This window comes from Lipotes vexillifer, unplaced genomic scaffold (assembly GCF_000442215.2).
Source record: "Lipotes vexillifer unplaced genomic scaffold, Lipotes_vexillifer_v1.1 scaffold194, whole genome shotgun sequence".
Classification (NCBI taxonomy): Eukaryota; Metazoa; Chordata; class Mammalia; order Artiodactyla; family Lipotidae; genus Lipotes; species Lipotes vexillifer.
This window is the reverse complement of record NW_006771758.1, coordinates 1790913-1809222: the sequence shown is the minus strand read 5'-3', so window position 1 is coordinate 1809222 and position 18310 is coordinate 1790913. Positions and strand designations below refer to the sequence as shown.

At 45.2% G+C, this 18310-nt stretch overlaps 1 protein-coding gene across 3 annotated transcripts in view; it reads left to right on the top strand.

Annotated features, from left to right (window-relative positions):
* The window catches only part of CYFIP2 (cytoplasmic FMR1 interacting protein 2), a 133714-nt gene extending 116875 nt beyond the window's left edge, over positions 1–16839 (top strand). Inside the window, exons 27-31 of one of the 3 annotated variants that reach the window (XM_007447124.1) lie at positions 5329–5401; positions 5853–5947; positions 11392–11630; positions 13171–13318; positions 15527–16839. In XM_007447124.1, coding sequence (XP_007447186.1) covers positions 5329–5401; positions 5853–5947; positions 11392–11630; positions 13171–13318; positions 15527–15694 — 723 coding nt within the window. In that variant the 3' untranslated portion in view covers positions 15695–16839. The remainder of the gene's footprint in view (positions 1–5328; positions 5402–5852; positions 5948–11391; positions 11631–13170; positions 13319–15526) is intronic. The other 2 variants (XM_007447125.1, XM_007447126.1) reach the window with 2 other exon arrangements.
* The last annotated feature ends 1471 nt before the right edge of the window (positions 16840–18310 follow it).

The following is an 18310-nucleotide window of genomic DNA, read 5'->3' as shown; positions in this document are numbered from 1 at the left end:
CAAATTGAGTCCAAATGCTGAAAGGAAAAGAGCTTGGTTCTTTGAGGACATATAACAAAGGAACCGCATGGACAGGGAGGTATTGCAGTGCTCCAGGAAGTCTCCCTGGAAGGAATGATGCTTGAATTGAGATCTGAAAGAAGAGCGGGAGGACTTCCCTGGTGGTGCAGTGGTTAAGAATCCGCCTGCCAATGCAGGGGACGTGGGTTCAAGCCCTGGTCCAGGAAGATCCCACATGCCATGGAGCAACTAAGCCCGTGCGCCACAACTACTGAAGCCCACGTGCCACAGTTACTGAAGCCTGTGCGCCTAAAGCCCGTGCTCCACAACAAGAGAAGCCACTGCAATGAGAAGACCGCACACCACAATAAAGAGTAGCCCCCGCTCTCCGCAACTAGAGAAAAGCCCGCGTGCAGCAACGAAGACCCAATGCAGCCAAAAATAAATTAATTAATAAAAAAAAAAAAGTGGGAATTTACTAAGCAAAGGAGGGGGGTGGGAGAGATAGGTTAGGGAGCATTCAGAGAGAAGGCAGAAATTCAGTGATGAATATGCAGACGGTGAATTCAAGTAAAGAAAGCTGTCGTGGCTGGAGCAGAAAGAGCTGGCAGGGAGTGGGGAAGAAACCCACTCTAGGTGGCCTTCACAGGCTAGGGGCCAGCTGGGTTCCTAGCAGAGTGGAAGGCCAGATGCCGTCCTTTAGGATAGAGGTTGGATGAGAAGGTGGTGTGCATTAGCCAAAGTACCCACAGAGAAGTCTGTTCAGATCCCTGACACAGGCTTTTGTGTGCTCTGAACTGGACATTTTTATCAGTCGCAGTGGCCTCAGCTCATACATGCCAAACAAACACCTTCCACAAAAGGTGTTGCAGGGTATGTAGCCACCTCATCGTGCAAATGGCCACAGAGCTCATCCTTGGGGACCTTCCAGGCAAATGCTTTCCCACCTCTACGAGGAAACCACATCCTTCTCTTTCTTCACCTTCAGTAACCAATGGCATTACAAGGTAGAGAATACACAGGAAGCATGCCAACAGGATGCACCCCCAAAGAACCTCTGGTCCTGCAGGTTGCAAACTCGAGTGGGAGGCGCAGGGTGCAGAGGGGGGCTAAATGGAACACTCCTGTCTCCCCCAAGGAAATCTGAAGTGTAAGCTCATCATGTAAAATGAATAAAGCAACAACGTTGGTCTTGTTGTAGGGGGCCCAGAACCTTCTTCCCCTTTCTCCATCCCCTAAGGTGGCTTCTAAGGTCAGCTTTATTCACATTAACAAAATAGAAAGTTGATATTCATGCAAGGGGGCAACTTTCCTAGCAAGAAGACATTTCTAGGAGCAACTGAAAATTTTGGAAGAAAAGTAAACAAGAAAGATAAGAAAACTTGGCAGTAGGGCTATGTGTACCAATCCTCTTCTTGGAACACTTGTGTAATTCCTCACTGCACTTAAATTTCAGACTTCATACCATACTGTGAGACCTCGCATGATCTGGTCCCTCCCTTCTGTTAGGAACTAAGACTGTACTATGACTACCTGCGTCACTGTACTCCAGCTTACTCTCTGCCTCAGCACCATTGCACTTACCTCAAATCTACATGGCCGGCTCCTTCTTTATTCCGTTCTCTACTTAAATATGTACCCCCTCAAAAAGGTTTCCCCTAACCACCCTCTCTGAAGTAGTCCCTTCCCCACTCCCAGTCACTCTCTAGCCTGGTACCCTATTGTGTCTTACTGCTATCTGAAATTTTCTGGTGTGTTTACTTGTTTTTATCTCTCTCAACTACAATGTAATTTACGTGAGTACAGAGATCTCGTTCAACATCATATCTGCAAAGCCTAGAACAATGCCTGGTACTCAATGAATGTTTGTTGGATGAATGGATGTAAGAGTATTCTCATATATGGAGGATAGTCATGTGGATAAAAAAATTCATTTATTCATCTAAGAAACATGAGATAACAAATATTCATTCATTAATAATTATTGAGAGACTATCATGTCCTAGGCACTGGGGATAAAAGGTAAAAATAGAGGTGGTATCCCTACCCTTAAGGAGCTCATAGTGTTGTGGTCAATGTGGAGAAATGTGGAGAGAATCCAAGACATGAGGACTTACTGGTCATGGGACGTGAGGAAGAGACATGAAACATGAACCCCGGGTTTTAGACTTGGGCAGGTGAGGAGATTATTGTGCCATTCTGGGAGCAAAGGAACCTCAGATAAGAAGGGGAGAAGAAGGTCAGCTCTAGAAATGTGGAGCTGTGGAGTATCCAGTGGAAATATCCAGTAAGGAGGCAGATATCCAAGTCTGGAGCTCGAAAGAGAGGCCTGGCTGGAAATACAGAGCTGCTGAGTCAAAGGCAGTGCTTGTAGACATGGGAGTAGGTGAGACAAAGTAGGTAAAATGAAGTGAGGAGAAAAAAAGAAAGAGGGACCTTGGAGAAAACCAACATTTAAAGGGTGGTTCGAAGCCAAACCTGCAAAAGAATCTAAAAAGGAGAAATCAAAATAGTGGAAACCACAGACCTCATTGTCATAGTAACTGAGGGAAGACAGTGCCTAATACATTAGAGATGCCATAGCACGAGGACTGAAAGGTATCCATTGAACTTGGTGACAGAGCAGCCTTCAGTAATCTTTGCCAGAGCCATTGCCATGGCGTGTTGTAGCTGGGCATGATATTTTTGTTTGCTGTGAAGGCAAGTGAAGACTGGGAAATGGAGAGACAGGTAGAAAGCTCTTGTAAGGTGCTCGGCCCTGAAAGGAGGAGAAAGGTGGAAGGGTAGCTGAAGAATCTGGCTAGAAAAACACATTCAGTAATACTCTAAAGAGCAGAACAAGGATCTCGAATGGAAACTACTGGGAGGCTGCCTTGGTTTAAAACTTTCTAACCATTAGAATTGTTCAAAAATGGGTTGGGCTGCCTCCAGAAGTACTGAGCTCTTGATTACTAGAGGTATCAAAGAATAGCCTAAATGTTACAGTATATTAGTAAAGAGTAAGGTGTTCAGTCAGTAGTCTAGGCTTCCACCATAAGAAACTGGAGAAAGAAAAGCAAATTAAACCCAAAGCAATCAGAAGAATGGACATAATAAAGATAAGAACAGAAATCAGCAACACTGAAAGCAGAAACACTATAGGGAAATATAAATGAAACTAAAAGCTGATTCTTTGGGGAAAAAAAATCGATAAAATTCATAAACCTCTAGCCAGACCAAGAAAAAAAAAGAGAAGACACAAATTACCAGTATCAGGTATGAAATACGGATATCACTATAGATCTCACAGACATCACAAGGATAATAAAGGCATACTACAAGCCACCCTAAGCCCATAAATTAAACTTAGATGGAAGGAATCAAGACTTTGAGTCACAGAAAACCCCAAAACTCACTTAAAAAAAAAATCGATAACCTGAACAGTACTATATGTGCTAAAGAAATTGTATACCTAGTTAAAAAAAAAAAAAAAAAAAAAGACTTCCAACAAAGAAAACTCCAGATACGGCTGGTTTCACTTGTGAATTCTACCAAAAATTTAAGGAGGAAATAATAACAATTCCAGAAAATAGAAAAAATAGAACTTTTTCCAACTTATGAGGTCGGCATTACCCTAATACCAACACCGACGACACTTGAAAACTCCAAATCAGTGTCTCTAATGGTTATAGAGTAAAAATCCCCAACAAAATATTAGCAAATAAAATCCACCAATATATAAGAAGGATAATGCATCACAACCAAGTGAAGTTTACCCCAAGAATGCAAGGCTGGTTCATCATTCAAAAATCAATCCACATAGGGACTTCCCTGGTGGCGCAGTGATTAAGAATCCACCTGCCAATGCAGGGGACACAGGTTCGAGCCCTGGTCCGGGGAAATCCCACATGCCATGGAGCAACTAAGCCTGTGTGCCACAACTACTGAGCCAGCGCACCACAACTACTGAAGTCCACGTGCCTAGAGACTGTGCTGCACAGCAAGAGAAGCCACAGCAATGAGAATCCTGCACACCGCAATGAAGAGTAGCCCCCGCTCACTGCAACTAGAGAAAGCTCACGTGCAGCAATGAAGACCCAACGCAGCCAAAAATAAATTTAAAAAATGTTTAAAAAATCAATCCATATAATTCACCATATTAATGAATGAAGAGTAGCCTGAATAATCAATAGGCAAGTTTTCAGATTATATGATGAATCAAAGGATCTAAGCTTAGACATAGCAGTAAAGACCAAATTACTTACTTTACTGGTTTGGGGAGGAACAGATTAATTAAGAAAGTGAGGAAATTTCCCCTCTGGCTAAGAAACTGAGAATGACAGTCAGATCAAGCAGGTCTCTCTGGAGAGTTCAGTTGTCCTCCTTCTGTCATCCTCACTTCAAAGACTGAGGGAGTTTAGGGGTTTCTTTCTTGAGCAGCTGGCCTGCTAGATTTCCAGGATGGCCATGTTCTACCCATGCCTGGTTAAGAAAGCCAAGGGCCCTCACAATCCTGATTTTCTCAAGATTCTTTAGAATCCAAGAGTATCAGAGTTGAATGAAGGCTGGATCTTACCTAATCCAGATCCCCACACAGTGTAAAGAAGAGAAACCAAGACCCATGGAGGGTGGCTCGTGTAGGTCCCTTTCCCCATCACTGAAATCCAGTGATCATGAGCTGGTCCCGGGACAGTAAGCCCATTTGACCATATCTTCCAGGCCTGCCCTCCCCCAACCTTTCTCCTCCAACCTTTGTAGTACACGTTTGCTTTTAGCTTTTACTTTTATGCATAAAGAGTCCCCATCAAAACCTGGCTCGGTCCTAGTCCCTCTTCCCTCACCAGTTGGAATCTGGGGTGGAGAAAAGCAACCAGACCCAGGCCTTCACACAGAGGCATCCTGCATTACTGGATTGGAGGGTTGGTCTAGCTACCTGCTTTGAGCCCATAGGCCTCACAGCCAACCAGACAAACATAGTCTGGGTCCATCATCTCTATTTGATCCCACTGCCACTTTGAATTCTTTCAACAAATTCCTTATAAGATTGTAATGAAAATGTACTGCACACTCATTATGTGCAGGGTCTGTGCTATGAGGCTGTACGTTCTCTCACTTCATCCTCACAGTAACCCATTAAAATAGGTACTGTTCTCATCCTCATTTTTCAGATAAATGAATAGGCTCAAAGAGGTTAAGCAAAGTGCTTAAGATCCCACAGCTAGTTAAGTAGAAGTGTTAGGATTTGAACCCAGGTCTGGCTGACTCCAGTGTTCAAGCTTTTAGTAATGAAAATTCTTCCTGGTTTAAAATAAAAATGGTTTTCTCTTTCTTTCCCTCCTCTATTTTCAGTCTCAGGAGGAAGTCTGTGATTTGCTCCATGCTGCACCCTTCCAAAACATCTTGCCTAGAGTCTACATCAAAGGTAAGAAACCACTGACAGCAGCTAAATGGCCAGTCTGAATTTGCACCTCATGCTCACTTAATCCCAATAAACTCAGATGTGCGGTCAGAAATGGAGGTGAGAGCTTTGGACAGCTATTGGGTAGTCACAGAATTGGAAATAATGCTCCAGGCCTTGGTCCTTCTAGAACATCCCTAGTAAGTTGCTCTCTAGCTTGGTTGGTCTAAATCCTTCAAGTGATGGGGAACTCACCACCCCATGAGGTAGATGATTCCACTGTTGGGCACAGATAATAGAACATTTTCCTTGTAATGAGTCCTGATCACACTTGCCAGAACCAGGGAAACAGTTCTACACGCTCCATCCAAGTGTTGGAAGACAAATACGTCACCAGGTCCTCTGAGAGCTCTTCCTTCCCCATTTCCCCCGGTGTGCCCTGAATCTCATTTTCTGCCTGCTGTTCCTTTTGCAGAGGGGGAGCGTTTGGAGGTCCGGATGAAACGCCTGGAAGCCAAGTACGCACCACTTCACCTGGTCCCTCTGATAGAGCGGCTGGGGACCCCTCAGGTACGATCCTCCTATCACGGACTCGGAGAACCAAAAGGAACTTTACAGGGAGAGAGAGCATTTGGTTCAACCTCCTCATTTTACAGATGGGGAAACTGAGGCCCAGAGAGAGAAACAGAAAGTCTAACAGCACACAGCCTGTTAGTGGCAAGGGCAGGTCTCGAATGAGTTTTGCTGACTCTCAGGCCTGCACCCTGTATCATCTATCCTGCCAAGAAAGAAGGAAGTCAGACAAGTATCTGTCACTCCCCGTTAGGTATTAAGAATTCTGCTGAGTTATCTCTCAGAATTAGAACCACACGCCCTGTGAACCGGCAGTTCATCTCTGGGTATCTTTGCTAAAAAAAACTCTTACCTGTGAACACAAGATGTTTACCACAGCATTGTTTGTTAAAGCAAAAAACTGGAAACAACCTAAATGTCAATCAGGAGAGTGTTGACTAAATAAAATGTGGTAAAATCATTCAAATGATGAATACCTGCTACGTAATAATGAAAAGAAAAAAGTCAGATCCAGATGCATCAGTGTGGACAGACCATAAACACATGGTTAGGTGAATAAAGCAAGTTGCACTACAGGTCATGGAGTATTATGCTATTTGTATTTTTTTAAACACATATCAAAGAACCATATTAAGTAAAACTTTTCCTAGGAAATGAAAAACACCCAGTTCATAATGATGGCAACCTCTGAAGAAAGATGAAAGGGACAGAGATGGGTGGGGAGATCAAAGAAGGCAGCTTTATCTGTAATGTTCTAATATTTTTGAAGGTGAATGAGCTCAGGTGTTAAATCTGTAATTAACACTCATTTTTACAAACCTGAACATGGAGATGAGTAAAACAGGACCCCTGCCTTTGGAGAACTCACAAACTGTGCAGGCAGTCAGGAAAGAAGACACTTTGGAGGGGGAAAGGGATGAAACAAACAGCATGTGCTGTCTCCTTTCAAGTTGATTCAAGTTGAATCAAGCATTTGGTGGTGGGGCAGGGCACGGATCAGGGTAGGAATTCAGGGAGAAGAGAAAACAGGGCATTGCAGCGAGACAAGCCAGTATGGCTTGTTCTGTTCGACAAAACCCAAAACCGACTGTTTAAAAGGTTTAGGATTCAGATCCGCTCTTGGACTAGCATCCCTAAGGTCCTCTCTCCTATCATCACAAAAGCTCATGAATCAGAAAAATTCTCATCCTCCGCAGAGGGCGGAAGGCGGCCTCTTCTCTCGAAAAACATTGCAAGTGTTGGAGCCCCATCTGCCCAGGTGTCACACTGATGAGCAGCCCCAGCCAGACCCCCTGCAGGCCACCCACCTCCTACTGAAAACAGTGACTAAATATTTAGTGACATTTGGGTTCTTTAGTCACCACAGAGAGAATGTAGATACTGTGAAATATGCACATTTTCTTTTTTGGCCTTCCGGGGCTGAACACAGGAGATCCTCTAAAGACTGCCTTCTAGGGAGAAATCCCCCAAGCCAGCGACATATAAATGTGTCTGCTCCACTGTTAGTGTCATCCTACAAGAATCTGGCCTCTCACACCCAGGCCTCGGCATGTGTTTCCACTTAGAGGTCTGTGAATTCCTTCCCTGTTCTGATGAACACTATTTCCTTGGGACTGATAGAAATCTCAATTTGTCAAATGCTGATATTTAACAAACAAAAGCCTAGACATTCTGTCGGAGAGGAAATGCCAGTTTTATAAGTCTCCCAGCCCTTAAGGAATAGTCCAAAACTTAGTCCTCCTGTAGACCAAAGAAACATTTTTAAAATATTAACGTCCAAGCTTGCTGGGGTTCAGGGAACTCACATAACTTATAGGTCAGGGACAGGGAAATTCTGCTACATGTTTAATGTTGGGAGAGTTTAACTGTATTGCATTGCTTGTATTTGTTTCTAGGAAAAATTGAGGTGACCTGGTTTGTTGCCCAGTGCTATCATGAATAGAATGTTCTGTCAGGGAGTTGAAGGACTCCTCTTTCCAGCTTTACCCCTGAATTGTTGCATAATCTAGTGCTAGACATTTAATATCTTGGTCTTTGTTTTCCCATCTATAAAATGGGCGAATAGGTGTTTTGTCTTTTTAGCTGAGCTGCCTTTCACAATTACTATGATAAACAAATAAATAAAAAGCTTCTAAAAAAACAGAAAGGAAAGAGCGAGCATGGAGATATTTTTCTCCAAAGTATCCTAAATGTAATCAAAGTACTCCATGCAGAAATATGTTTCCACATGATTTCACAGATGCTTTTTCTATACCCTTGTTAACTCAGAAAAGAATGGCAGAAAGAGAAAAAAATTCCCCACTGAGTGGAACAGAAATGGCTAAAATTTGTGTTAAACACACACATACACACATAGTGTACATATACATGAAACACCAAGTCACAGATAGAGGGTATATGCGACAAACAATCTTTAGTGCACTTTTTCAGATTAGAAGGACACTCACATCAAAAGAAAAAAGAGGGCTTCCCTGGTGGCGCGGTGAAGAATACGCCTGCCAGTGCAGGGGACAACGGATTTGAGCCCTAGTCCAGGAAGATCCCATATGCCATGGAGCAACTAAGCCCGCGTGCTGCAACTACTGACCCGGCGCTGTAGAGCCCGCGAGCCACAACTACTGAGTCCACGTGCCACAGCTACTGAAGCCTGAGTGCCTAGAGCCCGTGCTCTGCAACAAGAGAAGCCACCACAATGAGAAGCCCACGCACCGCAATGAAGAGTAGCCCCCACTCACCGCATCTAGAGAAAGCCTGCGTGCAGCAACGAAGACCCAATGCAGACAAAAATAAATAATTAATTAATTAAAAGCAAAAAGAAAGAAAAAAGGGTATGAAAGAAAACTCACAGCCTAAGAAATATAAATGCCAAGAAACAGGAGAAAAAGTGTTCCGCTTTACCAGTAATCAATGAAATGTGAAAGAGAAGGATACAGCTCTTCATTTCGCAAGTTGGCTAAGAACTTTTCTTCATGATAATGAAGTACTGATAAAGGCACAAGGAACAGACTTGACACAGACAGGTGTACAGTGGTTCAGCTTTTCTTGGGACTAGTTTGTCACTATGTAGCAAAAGCCTTTTAAAACTTATACTCTTTGACTGAAGAGTTCTACTTCTAGGATTTTATCCTAAGAAGATAACCAGAGATAAGCTCAAAAAGTGTAATATATAAGAATAATTACCTACGAGTTGTCTATAACGATGAAAACTTGTGAACAATTTAAAATAACCAACAGGAATAGAGAACTAAATAAATGACGTATGTCAATGGCCATTTTATGTAGCCATTAAAAAACCATATTACTGAAGATACTAAAGGAAATTTTTTTTTAGTACCAATATCTTAAGAGAAAAAAACAATGTAGATAGTGTGACCCAAATTGTGTTAAAATAGATACATATACACGCTCACGTACATAAACACAAATAAATCATACATGAGTATTTTAAGAAAGCTCATCTGTGGGTGATGGGATTTATGGGAGATTTTTATTTTCTTATAACATTTCTACAATTTTCTTTCCAGATTTTACTCTTGTAGCTCATAGGAAAACCCATAAAGGTAAACAGTTTTTCAGGAAAGGGACAAAGCCCCTAACCATTTCAGTCAAGGCCCTTTGGTTGGCTCTGGTTGGGGGGGTCATTAGAGTTCAAAATCTGTCTGCAGGTTTATAAACGCTGTTGCTAATTCTTTAGATCGTCCCACAGTTGTCAGGCCCTGAGGACTGATACAGACTAACTAAATGCACAGGAGATTAACTAGTAAGCCAGAACTCTCTGTTTTAATTTCTGAAGGAGAATATTCATGACTCGAGAGCAAACGTGGGTTCTTTATTTACTGAGCATCTTCGCCGTACCAGGCACTCTGTTTCTAAAGTGGAGAGCCCTGTCAGGGTCCAGATACTACCACAGGGAGTTGCCTGGTGAGAACAGAGTCAAGCTCTGGGGTCAGGGTTTTTGAAAAGAAGTATTTCTAGCTAACTGTGGCAGCTTCTCTGCGCTGGAGCGATCTTTCTCTGCCACCAGAATCAAGATGAATCACCGTGAATCAGGGTTCCCTCTTGTGTTCGAAACACAGGTCGTAAGCTCTTCCCCAATTCACGTTTTTCGTCCTAGACTTCTTTCAGTTCATAGCTGTCATGACAGCTGCACTCCTGACCCACGTTCCTAACGGGCTCCAGCATTGGTGTTTCCTGATTTACTTCCCTTCATGGATTAATTTAATTGAGGCTGCCCTCTTTCTAGGGGCTGTAGGGTGTGGGGAGCGTGCAGGGAGCAGGCAGGCAGACTCCACCCAGCCACACTGTACACTGAGCTCTCGGGCGGGCCCGCCCTCTGGGGAGCTGATCCCAGGAGTGCCCTGTGGACCTCTCTGTCTCTGAAGCCGGCCCTCTTAAGCTTTGTCCCTAGGTTTGGAGGTTGTACTTTGACCTTAGATGTTAATATCTATTATCTTTGCACGTGGCTTTGAGACCTCTACCCCTAGATATTTTTTGCTCCTGCAGACGGTAATGTGTTTTGAACTACTAGCCTAGCCGGCTGATTATTAGAGATGTAGTGACCAGATGCCATATGAGAAGCCAGTTTAAATTATTAAGGAAGATTGTTGACAGTGGTCAGAGAACTTCTAACGGGAGGAATAATCTGTAAAATCAGCGACAAATTTTTAAGAGTAACATATGCTTATTGTAGCACATTCAACTGTACAGAAGTATTTATAGTAAAAAGTGAAAACCCCACCTGCTTCTCCAAGCCCATCTGTTCCCACAACTGATGTTAATCCTTCTAGAATGTTTTACACACTCACCCCCCCACACACATACGTGCGTACAGTTTTGTGTGTCTGTGGGATTGTGTTACTGATGTCTTTTAATAGGATTGTAGTATATGTCCTCTTCTGCAACTTGCTCTATTCACTTAACGATTTAATCCACAGCTCTAGACTACTAGGATTCAAATCCCAACTTTTCCACTCACTGACTGCCTCTCTGAACCTCAGTTTCTTCTTCAATAAAATAGGGATAATAATGGCATCTTCTTCATGGGGTTTATGTAAGGAGTAAATAAGGTAAGTACTTAACGAATGCATAGAACAGGGCCTGGTGTATTACACACACAGTGAGTGTGTGCTAGTAGTAGTAGCAGTACAGTAGTAGCATCATCTCAGTCTTTTCAAAGGCTACCTAGCATTTCATTACATAGGTGGATTGAAATTTTCTTATACTATTCCTCTAGCGATGGCTCCTCGATTTTACTTACCCCAAGACTTCCCCCTGCTATTGAACTCAGGTTTATAAAGGTAGTGCCCTGCTCTGGGCAAGACCTCAGTTCTGGTGAATGAATTACAGATGCGGCCAGCTCTGGGGTTTGGGAATATCGGGTGAGAGGTAGAAAATGGGGTCTAAGGTGTGACTGGCAGGTTTATGTACTCTCCTGTTCCCAGCAAATCGCCATCGCTCGGGAGGGCGACCTCCTGACCAAGGAGCGGCTGTGCTGCGGCCTGTCCATGTTCGAGGTCATCCTGACCCGCATCCGGAGCTACCTGCAGGACCCCATCTGGCGGGGCCCCCCGCCCACCAACGGCGTCATGCACGTCGACGAGTGCGTGGAGTTCCACCGGCTGTGGAGTGCCATGCAGTTCGTCTACTGCATCCCCGTGGGGACCAACGAGTTCACAGCTGAGTGAGTAGCCCCAGGGAAGGCGGGGTCGCCCCCCAACCTGCTCATCCCCCACCCGAAGAGCCATCGGGCAGCCAGAGCTCAATCAGAAAGGAGGGCAGGGGTGGGGTTGTCCACCAGCGGTTTGTTGAGCACGTGCTTTAAGTTGTTCAGGGTTCTAGGTGCTGGACATGCATCTGTGCAGAGCAAAAGTAGACAGTTCCTGGTGTGTGGGGTTGACAGGGCCAAGAGAAGACTAGAAAATAGATATAAGGTGCATCGAATGAGGTCCCTTGGCAGCGAGGGCAGGAAGGACAACAGATGCCCATGAAGAGAGACAAGTGGATTATAGGAATTTAATTCACAGACGACAGCTGAGCTGGAACACTGCTTAGGATTCAGCTCTTAGAGGGGAGAAGGGGACCCCACAGGGAAGGCTCCAAGGGGTTGAAGACAGACGTGGAGTGTGTGCACATCGGGGCCTTGGACCTCTCAGGGCCTGTCTTCACGGGACTAGAAGCTGGGCCAATGGAAGGGGCAGAGGGGGAGCTCTGGCAAGGGCTTGGTATTAAGATCTCACCGCCCACCCCAGCAGAGCTCCAGGGGTCGTAGAACAGAGACAGGCTCCCCTGGCAGAAGGTGGGCCCCACCTTGCTCATGAGGCCTCTGCTCCTAAAAAGCAGAGGTGTCTTTGAGAGGAACCCAGTCCTGTTCTCAGAGAAAACAGAAGCAGAGCCCCATTCTCCTGTCACTCACCCAACTACACAGCAAGAGCAGAGTGGTGAAGAGGGCAGACAAGGGCCAGGAGCCAGGAGCTCTGGAGGAAACACGCACGGGGGCCAGAGAGGCCTCCCCGAGAGAGTGGTGCTGGGAGTGGGATGGGAAGGCTGTTTCCAGAGCAGCTGCACTTTCCACGACAGCGGTGGGGAAGCTGGGAAACCTTCCCAGTGGGCTGCGCTGCATTCAAGGGTGAGCGATCCAGCCAAGAGATGCCCCACAGCCTCCCAAATTGCCCAGGTGGCTGTTGAGAGTTGGGGGCATGCAGGCTGATCTTCACCAGACCCAAGAGGACTGGCAGCCCCCCACACCAGCAGCGTCTGTTCATGCCCCATCGTGTCCTTCCCCCACCCCCAGTCCCTGCCCTCTCCGCCTACACTGGCCAGCTGGTCTCCTGGTTTGAAACCACCCTTCCCCTCACAGGTGTTCCTCTGGTTCCTTTCCAGAGCCAAGACAGAGCTTCATCAGAATTCTAACTGGCTACATAAATCTCAAAGGCTGGTTGGATTTTTTTTCTTGCCAATTTATCTTCTTCAAAGCTGATTTTTCTTACATTAGTGGGGCGACAGACTGACATCTCTTTATGGCTAGCAGGGCTTATAATATAACCACAGTCCCAGGAACAAATGAGTCCACACTCACAGCTTCCCTTGTACCCATTCTACAGATTAAGAGAATTGGCCCAGAGATGAGCCAGCTCACTAGCTGTACTGCTGGTCCAAGATGAGGGTCCCTTCCCCCTCGGCCTCCTGCTTCTCACTCCAGCTGCTTCCTCTCCCACTCCCAGGCAGTGTTTTGGAGATGGCCTGAACTGGGCTGGCTGCTCCATCATCGTCCTGCTGGGCCAGCAGCGTCGCTTCGACCTGTTCGACTTCTGTTACCACCTGCTGAAAGTACAGAGGCAGGACGGGAAGGATGAAATCATTAAGAATGTGGTAAGCAGCTCGTGGCTGGGTCCTGGGAGTTGGGGCCAGGCCTGACAAGCAGGCCTTTCATCGGCAGAGGAGGGTGAGCTGCTTATGGAGGCCAGCTACCCACACCGCAGGTAGGTACAGAGACATTCAGCAGATAGTGACCTTCTCGTAAGAAGCCGTGAGTCACTGGCTTGTAACCCACTGGGATGAATCACATCACCCCGCAGGGCAGGGCCAGCCTCCAAACCTGAAACACACCTTCCCTGTGCCAGTCAGACTCTGCTAATGCTGCTTCGTCATCTGCACAAACTCTGACTGAACACGAAAGTTGTGCAGCCACGGGGATGGGATGAGCGCTGTCGTGTGTGGGGTAGGCGAGGCTGCTGCGGGAGCGTCAAGAAGGGCTGTCTAAACCAGGCTGAGGGGCTGGGCAGGGGCCTCAGAAGGCTCACCCTAGAGGCGATGCTTGGGCAAAGTCCAGAATGACCAGCTGCAAATAGCCAGGCAGAAAATGGGGTGCAGGATGGGGAGAATGTTCTAGGCAGAGGGAACAGCTAGAGCAAAGGCACAGAGGCATGAAGATGTATGGCTGGAACAGAGGGTGGGTCTGCAGGACCTGCTGAGAGGAAAAAGAGGCAGGAGCCACCTCATAAAGGTTTTTTTTTTGCTTTGAGGTAGAACATACGTAACATAAAATTTGCTGTTTTAGCTATCTTTAACTGTTTACTGCATTAAATTCACTCACCTTGTTATGCAACCATCACCACCTCCATCTTCAGAACTTTTCATCTTCCCCAGCTGAAACTGTGTGCCTAGGAAACAGTAACTCGCCATTCTCCCTCCCCCCAGCCTCTGGAAACCACCCTTCCACTTTTTGTATAAGTGGAATTCTCACTCAGCATAATGTGTTCAAGGCTCACCATGTTGTAGCATGTGTCAGTATTTCCTTCCTTTAAAGGCTGAATAATATTCCATTGTATGTATACACCGCATTTTGTTTATCCATTCATCTGTCGATGGACACTTGAGTTGCTCCCGCATTTTGGCTGTTGTGAATCATGCTGCTGTGATCATGAGTGTACAAATAACTGTTCAAGACCCTGCTTTCATTGCTTTTGGGTATATACCTAAAATTGGAATTGCTGGATCATGTGGTAATTCTGATTTTAATTTTTTGAGGACCACCATACTGTTTTCCATAGTGACCACACCATTTTATATTCCCACCAGCAATGCACAGGAGTTCCAATTTCTCTATATCCTCCCCAGCACTTGTTATTTTCTGTGTATCTTTGGAAATAGCCATTTTAATGTGTGTGAAGTGGTATCTCATTGTGGTTTTGATTCACATTTCCTTAGCATTTAGTGATATTAGCATCTTTTCATGTGCTTATTGGCTATTTATCTTCTTTGGAGAAATGTCTATTCAAGTGTTTTGCTCACTTTTTAATTGGGTTATTTGGCTTGGTTTGTTTTTGGGGTTTTTTTTTTGCTGTTATTTAATTGCAGGTGTTCTTTCTATATTCTGGATATTAATCCCTTATCAGATATATGATTTGAAAATGTTTTCTTTCATTCTTTGGGTCGCCTTTTCACTCTGTTGATAGTGTCCTTTCATGCAAATAAGTTTTTAATTTTGATGTATTCCAATTTATTACCTGTGCTTTGGTGTCATATCCAAGAAATCATTGCCAAACTCAATGTCATGACGCTTTTCCTCTGTTTTCTTCTAAGAGTTTTATAGTTTTCACTCTCATGTTTAGGTCTTTAATCCATTTTGAGCTAACGTTTCGTATATGGTATAAAGTAAGAATCCAGCTTCTTCTGCGTGTGGATATCCAGTTTTCCCAGCACCGTCTGTTGAGAAGACAATTCTTTTTCCATTGAATGTTATGGGCACCCTTGTCAGAAATCATTTGACCATATATGAAAGGGTTTATATCTGGGCTGTCTGTTCCATTGGTCCATATGTCTGTCTTCATGCTAGAACCACACTGTTTTGATGACTGCAGCTTTGTGGTAAGTTTTGAAACTCAAAGCGTTTTATGGTCAAGTTCACATTTCACTGTCAAGCTCTGGGCACCCATAGAAGGCCTTTAAGCAAGAGAGTGGCATGATCATTGAAGCATCAGGACCCCGGACCCCACCCTCAACTGAATTCTTCCGTTTCTCTTGATTTCTCTGTCCCCTCCTCCCATCCCTAACCTGCACGTCCCTGTCCTTCTACAGCCCCTGAAGAAGATGGCAGACAGGATCAGGAAGTACCAGATCTTGAACAATGAGGTTTTTGCCATCCTGAACAAGTACATGAAGTCCGTGGAGACGGACAGTTCCACCGTGGAACATGTGCGCTGCTTCCAACCACCCATCCACCAGTCCCTGGCCACCACCTGCTAGGCGGAAGGTCCTGCAAACCCTCGACCTGGAGGACAAGCAGGAGAGAGAAAGCCACAACCAGCCTGCAACAGGGTCTGACTGGACAGTGTGTGGGATGGACCTGGAAGGAAACAAGAACCTCCCCAAACACATCTGCACCTCCTGAGGGCTGGGCCTGTGCATGCTCTCCCACAACATCTCCATGGTGGTTTCTCCATAGTGTAAATGAAAAAAAAAAAAGAAAAGAAAAGAGAAAGAAAAGAAAAGAAACAGGGCAGTATATGCTTTTTTCTTTTTTACTTTTTTTTCCCTCAGCTGTGTTAAGAGCCCTAGTTTTACCCTTTCTCCATCTCGTGGTCCCCTACATCTGTGGTTGCTTCCCAAGACCTCCTCCTCAGATGGAGACCTCCAACCCACTGCCCACGTGCCACCCCAGGACTGAAGTCTTAGAGATGGAGAAAAGAGTGTGGTGATGCCCCAAGATGTCAGCCTGGCCATGCTCCCACTTCCTAGCATCTTCACCTCCTCTGGCTCCCTCCCTCCACTTCCCAAGATGGCATCTTCTTCTGTTCTGGACGCCAGGGATTCTACCACCAAGAATACTCCTGGACCAGGTGCTGAGAGCCATGGTGAATGGGAGACGAGGTTCCTGGTATAGGTACCATGGTAGATGGTGTTGTGGTGTTGCCTTTGACCTTCCACGGACTTCCAAAACCACATCCTGACTCCCCTCTCAGGGCACTCCTAGAGAGAATTCAGAAAGGCATTCACAACTGGAATGGGTGAGTAGAATTGGGGTAAGAAGATGGTCAGTATTTAAGAACACAGCCAGGGATCCCATAGTCCAAAACAGAAAGCCATTAGACCATCTCATCAGCTTGGTGCTGAGAGGGTCCTTTATTCATTGAGCAAATGCTTAGTGAGCACCAAGTTGCACAGGGTAATGGACACTGGGGCTACAGCTTTGAACAGGCCAGGCATGCACTGCCCACAGCATTAGCCAGCGACCAAATTAGGGGCCACTTCTTGGCACAGAATCTCTCGTCAAGGAAAACTGTCACAAGAAAGAAAATATTAAAGGGTTATTTTAATAGAAGCCAGAAACATCTCGGGGTCAAGGAGGTAAGGAATGTAAATAATACTTGTCAACGAGCTTTTAATACCAAAATATACCCCAAAGAGGAATCCTGTTCTAGTGAGTCAGGACTTTTGTTGTCCTAGAAGCTGAAAGATTCCGGCGACATTTTATCTTTGGCTGTCAACTTCCTTGATGTTCCTTAACTTAGATTTTGAGGTATGGGGTATATCTCACAGGGACGTGTCTACTTCCGTTTCCCTGACTGAAGCAAAATTCCCTGCAGAATCTCCTACCAAGCATGGGGAGACTGTTGAGAAGGACGGAAGCCTTTGGGAAGTGAATTTCCCATTGCAGAGCACCTCATCATCGAAGGGAATCTGTGACCCTGAGCTTGTAAGAACATATAAAGTGAGACATTGGATATTTCTCCCCCGGCCCAGGAAGGAAAAAAAAGAGAGAAAATAGAACAGTAATGACCTCCTCCCTCAGGGCAGATGAATGGAAATGGTTTCCATTAACCAGATGACCCACTTCAACCCCATGGCAAGAGCAAAGAAGTGTCCATAGCAAGAGGTTTGTGTTACCCACTCATGCTCACCAGGGAGGAGAGAGGTGGGGCTCGACAAAGTATGGTCCAAAGGCCACATACATCAGGACCTCCTGAGATTAGCACGTTTAATGCAGATTCCTGGGCCCCATCTCACACCCATTGATTCTACAGCTCTGGGAGCAGGGTCAAGAAATCTGCACTTGCCACAAGCTGGATTGTTCTGTTGCACATGAAAGTCTGAGGACCACTGCTGTAGAGGCCCCCTGCACTGCTACCCTTGGGCTTTGAGCTCCCTCTGAGCCATGAAAGAAAATATTTGTTGGGAAGGAAAGTGAGTCAGGGTGGAAGCTGTCAGATCCTCCTGTCTGGAGCTGCCACTTCCTATTCTGATTTCTCATTTTTTTCTTCTTGATGACCATAGATGTATCCCAAAGGCAAAAGTGAGGCATTACACGACATGGGAGAACCACCAGGTAAAACTCACCTTCAAAACCCACATAAAATTTCTAAGCTCCAGAGCCTTCCGAGTCTTCATTCCTGTCTGGGAACAGTAGCTGGCTCACTCTCTTAGATTAAGTCTGGCTATTAAGTCCTGGAGATCATTCTAAATCCTTGACCATTGCTTTGCGGAGATTCGGATCACCTGTTGGATGAGATTGCTATTTCAACAGTCCACCCCTCCCACCCTGCATTCATAGCCCTGAATTTGACCCTCTGGGTAGAATCCTATTATCCTCAAGAGATTTGACCCCAGTAAATTGAGGTCTTCACCTTTAGGAGAGACGTTTCATTTCCCTGGCTCACCAGCAGCATTGATTTACGAACACCGAAAGGGTTTAATATTCTTTCCTTCCTGGTGTTACTGCCCACCCCCACTTTTGATTTTTTGTGTATCTAAGAACCAGGAAAAATAAAAACTTAGGTTTTAAAAGGTTAAAAAAAATTCTGTTTCAGAAACTGTCAAATGTACCATATTTGTATTAAGAGTTGTTGGGGATTTTTGTACAAT